This window comes from Perkinsus marinus, assembly GCF_000006405.1.
Source record: "Perkinsus marinus ATCC 50983 genomic scaffold scf_1104296953538, whole genome shotgun sequence".
NCBI lineage: Eukaryota > Perkinsozoa > Perkinsida > Perkinsidae > Perkinsus > Perkinsus marinus.
This window is the reverse complement of record NW_003208445.1, coordinates 115,607-118,952: the sequence shown is the minus strand read 5'-3', so window position 1 is coordinate 118,952 and position 3,346 is coordinate 115,607. Positions and strand designations below refer to the sequence as shown.

Sequence of the window (3,346 nt, the reverse complement as noted above, 5' to 3'; positions counted from 1 at the left end):
CATCATCATCATTACCCTGTAGCATTATCGTGATTATTGAACCGATTAGTGTTGGGCGTAGTAGGAATATTGGTTGGTGGTCGTAGCAAGGGTTTTATCTCAACCTACAATGAACAGCAATTATAATATAATAATAATAATAATAATAAATAACCTACACATTTAGCGTCAATCATATTGGCATCTCCACTTCTTATGGCAGCATTAGCCTCAGCAGGTGTCGAATAAGTAGCGCGGCCGTATCCTTTATTCCTACCAGTCTCCTTATCATACATGATATCACAATCTATAACACTGCCATAGCGGGATAGTAGGGCTATGAGCTTATCTACACATAGAGTATCGTCATTACACAACCCATCGTAATAATCATTCTACCTTTATCCCCACTGACTGGGATACCACCAATAAAGACCTTCCTGGGATCATCAACCAGACGACTAGGATCCACCCTATGCTCTAAGGAAGGGATATTATCTGGGAACACATGATCGAAAGAGGTAGTATCCAAAGGAGTATATAGTTACTATATCCACTGCCTGCTGCCCTTGTTGGATGTGATAACATGTCGATGCGTCGAGGTGCCGGCCCAGCATTGCCAGCAGAAGAGTACGGCTTCTTACCATCAGCCGCTCGTTTCACATCGATGACCTTCTCCATAAGAACATGGGGGCTGTTGGCCAGACACGTCTGTGACACCAGAAGCATGACGATGAGATGACGTCGTCTATAATCACTACTACCTCCATATCTTGGGGATGTAGGAATGTTATAAAGCCGAAGCCACGCGATCGACCAGTGACGCGATCCATCATGACTATGGAATCCTCAATCTCCCCGAATTGGGAGAAATAAGCATCAATATACTCTTTATCAAGCTCCTGGGGTAGGCCTCCCATGAATATCTGACACGATATCCTCATTCACGTTATCCAGCATGCCTTATGTATAGAAATCAATGAGAGGGTGAACGTAAAAGACTACGTAGAAAACGCTAAATAGAATTATACAGAATACCCTTAAACGACCGTCGTCCCTCCCTTTATACCTTCCTGTCCTCAGCATTACCATATGCCAGACTACTATGAGCTCCCGGAGGCTGCTGCTGATCTGGTTGCTGTGGTCTGGGAAAGGCAGACATGGAGAATATGAGTTGGGAAGAGAGCTATCAAGTATCCCGTGAATAGAGGATAGTCAGACGCGGATGATATATGCAAGAGAGGCTATGAACTTGTGGTACGTGTGGAACCCTAGCACGAACAGGCTATGTTTGGTGGAGTGCTATACAGATCATTTCGGATGGGAAAAGTCTACTCATCAACTAGGCCCTAGTTACTAGACAAGGTTACACCAACTTTTCTGCTCACGGAGCTTTGCCCAAATTTCAATTGCGCGCTCGCCCGCACGCCGAAACCTGTCTCTAAGATTGAGTAATGCCTGATAGACCAACAGTGCTGGTATTCACTGGTTGACTGACAGGTATGGTTGACAAGTTTCCGGGTTTGCTTGGGCGATTCCTGCTCGCTTCAGACGACATGAGCTTTTTTCCTAACCTTTCAGCGTGATCAGTTGCAATTCTTTTTGGGACGTCCCCACCGAAGCTGTGTTGTTCTATTCTGCTTGGCGGAGTTACTTGTAAAGCGGAATTCACCTAATCGATAACGTATAAGCCAATCGGGGTCTTGTTCGGTCCCTGGAAGATGAATGACCCCAGTGTTTTCAAGTGTGGATGAAGTCCTCACCCGGTAACGTATAGACGTGTGTAATCGGATTAGAGTAGAATCACATCATTCACGAATACCATCATCCTCATGAACTGCGATACTTTACCTATTCTGATATCCAACTGTTACTCGAGGGGTTATACTACAGTCATCTAAGAGGATTCCATAATAGGTAGGTTCTCGAATAGGAAACCTTGATTCCATAGCGATATTCATGGACGTTCGTCACTTTCTTCTTCTCGTTACACTGTAGGCGGGCAATTAATCCGATCTATATTATCAATGGGAGAACTACTTGATAGCAAACCATTATGTCCGTGCAAGGCCTTCGTTGTCCAAGAGGCTGCTCGAGTAGATTCGAGGTCCACGAACCGATTCTCACCGAAGTAGCATGATTGCAACGTGTTTTGTGTCGTCAGCTATCAGGATACATACACCATCCGGAGAGTCGTCTTGTTGACTGTGTGAAGGCCGAGACCGCCAAGGACAGTATGTATGATAAGACATTCAACCAAGGATTGTACTTGACTAGCCTCCACTCTCGACTGAGTCGTCTTGTTAGTACTCATCAGCGTAGTTGATGTCATTGTATGCTACTATTATCACATCATTCTCCCACCGCCTTTTCTGATGTGTTGGACTATGGTCGTCGTCGTCAGCTCACGACAACAGTCATGATAGAAGTGGAATTGTAAAGGTTGGGAAGGGTAGTTCGTAGGAAGGCCGAGCTTACTGGCTATCATCCGTCATGTAGCGTAACGGAGGGTATTGATGGACCAACACTTGCGTGGATCAGGGAGTGGCCGCCACGTTGCAGGGAGTGGGCGCCACGCTGACCCTTCAATATGGTCATACTTCGAGGCTACAAGCTCTTGCCATATCTCCAATACGGTCTTCGTCTGACGTAGAGAATACAAAATTCAGCACTAGTTGGCGCTGAGTGAAGCCATGGAGCCTCGAACCGTACCTTACCTCAGTCATGGAGATCATGTCTACCGAATCTGAATCGATCAGCTTGGCGTGCGCAAAGTCCTCAAGCTGACAATGACCAACTTGGCATCGATACGGCTACTACTGATGGATGAGAAGCTGCGAAGATCTTGAATGTGTTCGTTTTAGCGGTCTATATTGTGTGTAAATATGAGTGACGATCTGCTACAGTTCACAGCAACATCAGAACAACCTGTTATTGCTGCCCCTGCGAGCTCACAATCGGCTGTTGCTCCTCCTCCTCCCCCTCCATCATCATCTCCCCCCTCTACTCCGGTATCCCACTCTCCCTACTGTATGAACATCATGCGTCTATCATCAGGTATTATCTACCGCATCACCAGTAGCGTCATCAGCATCAGCAGCAGTGGCTCCATCACCTAAAGCCTATGATGGTGCTGCAACTGGTGTTGATCTTGTCCAGTCCCCTACAGAGGACCTTCCCACTACGATAAATGGATCAGATAAAGAGAGAGTGATAATCACGGGGCGGTATTCTCTACCCTTAGTCTCAGCTGTTCCATCCAACCGGAGCCTCGGGACCAGAATTCCTTCTTCGACATCCGTGATGGTCTTTCTGTCTTTCAGTGTTCATCTGTCGATAGTTATACCGAGTTGTCTAGGAGTGAGGA

The 3,346-nt window shown here is 46.3% G+C and overlaps 1 protein-coding gene across 1 annotated transcript; it reads right to left on the bottom strand.

Moving 5' to 3' along the window:
• Nucleotides 1-1,153, bottom strand: Pmar_PMAR007955 (conserved hypothetical protein). Its single transcript, XM_002776422.1, has 6 exons — nucleotides 1,049-1,153; nucleotides 744-905; nucleotides 528-690; nucleotides 379-477; nucleotides 159-328; nucleotides 1-104 (listed from the first exon to the last, which is right to left on the bottom strand). Exons 1-6 carry the CDS (start codon nucleotides 1,139-1,141, stop codon nucleotides 12-14), a joined length of 780 nt encoding a protein of 259 aa, XP_002776468.1. The 5' UTR covers nucleotides 1,142-1,153; the 3' UTR covers nucleotides 1-11.
• Between the last annotated feature and the right edge of the window lie 2,193 nt (nucleotides 1,154-3,346).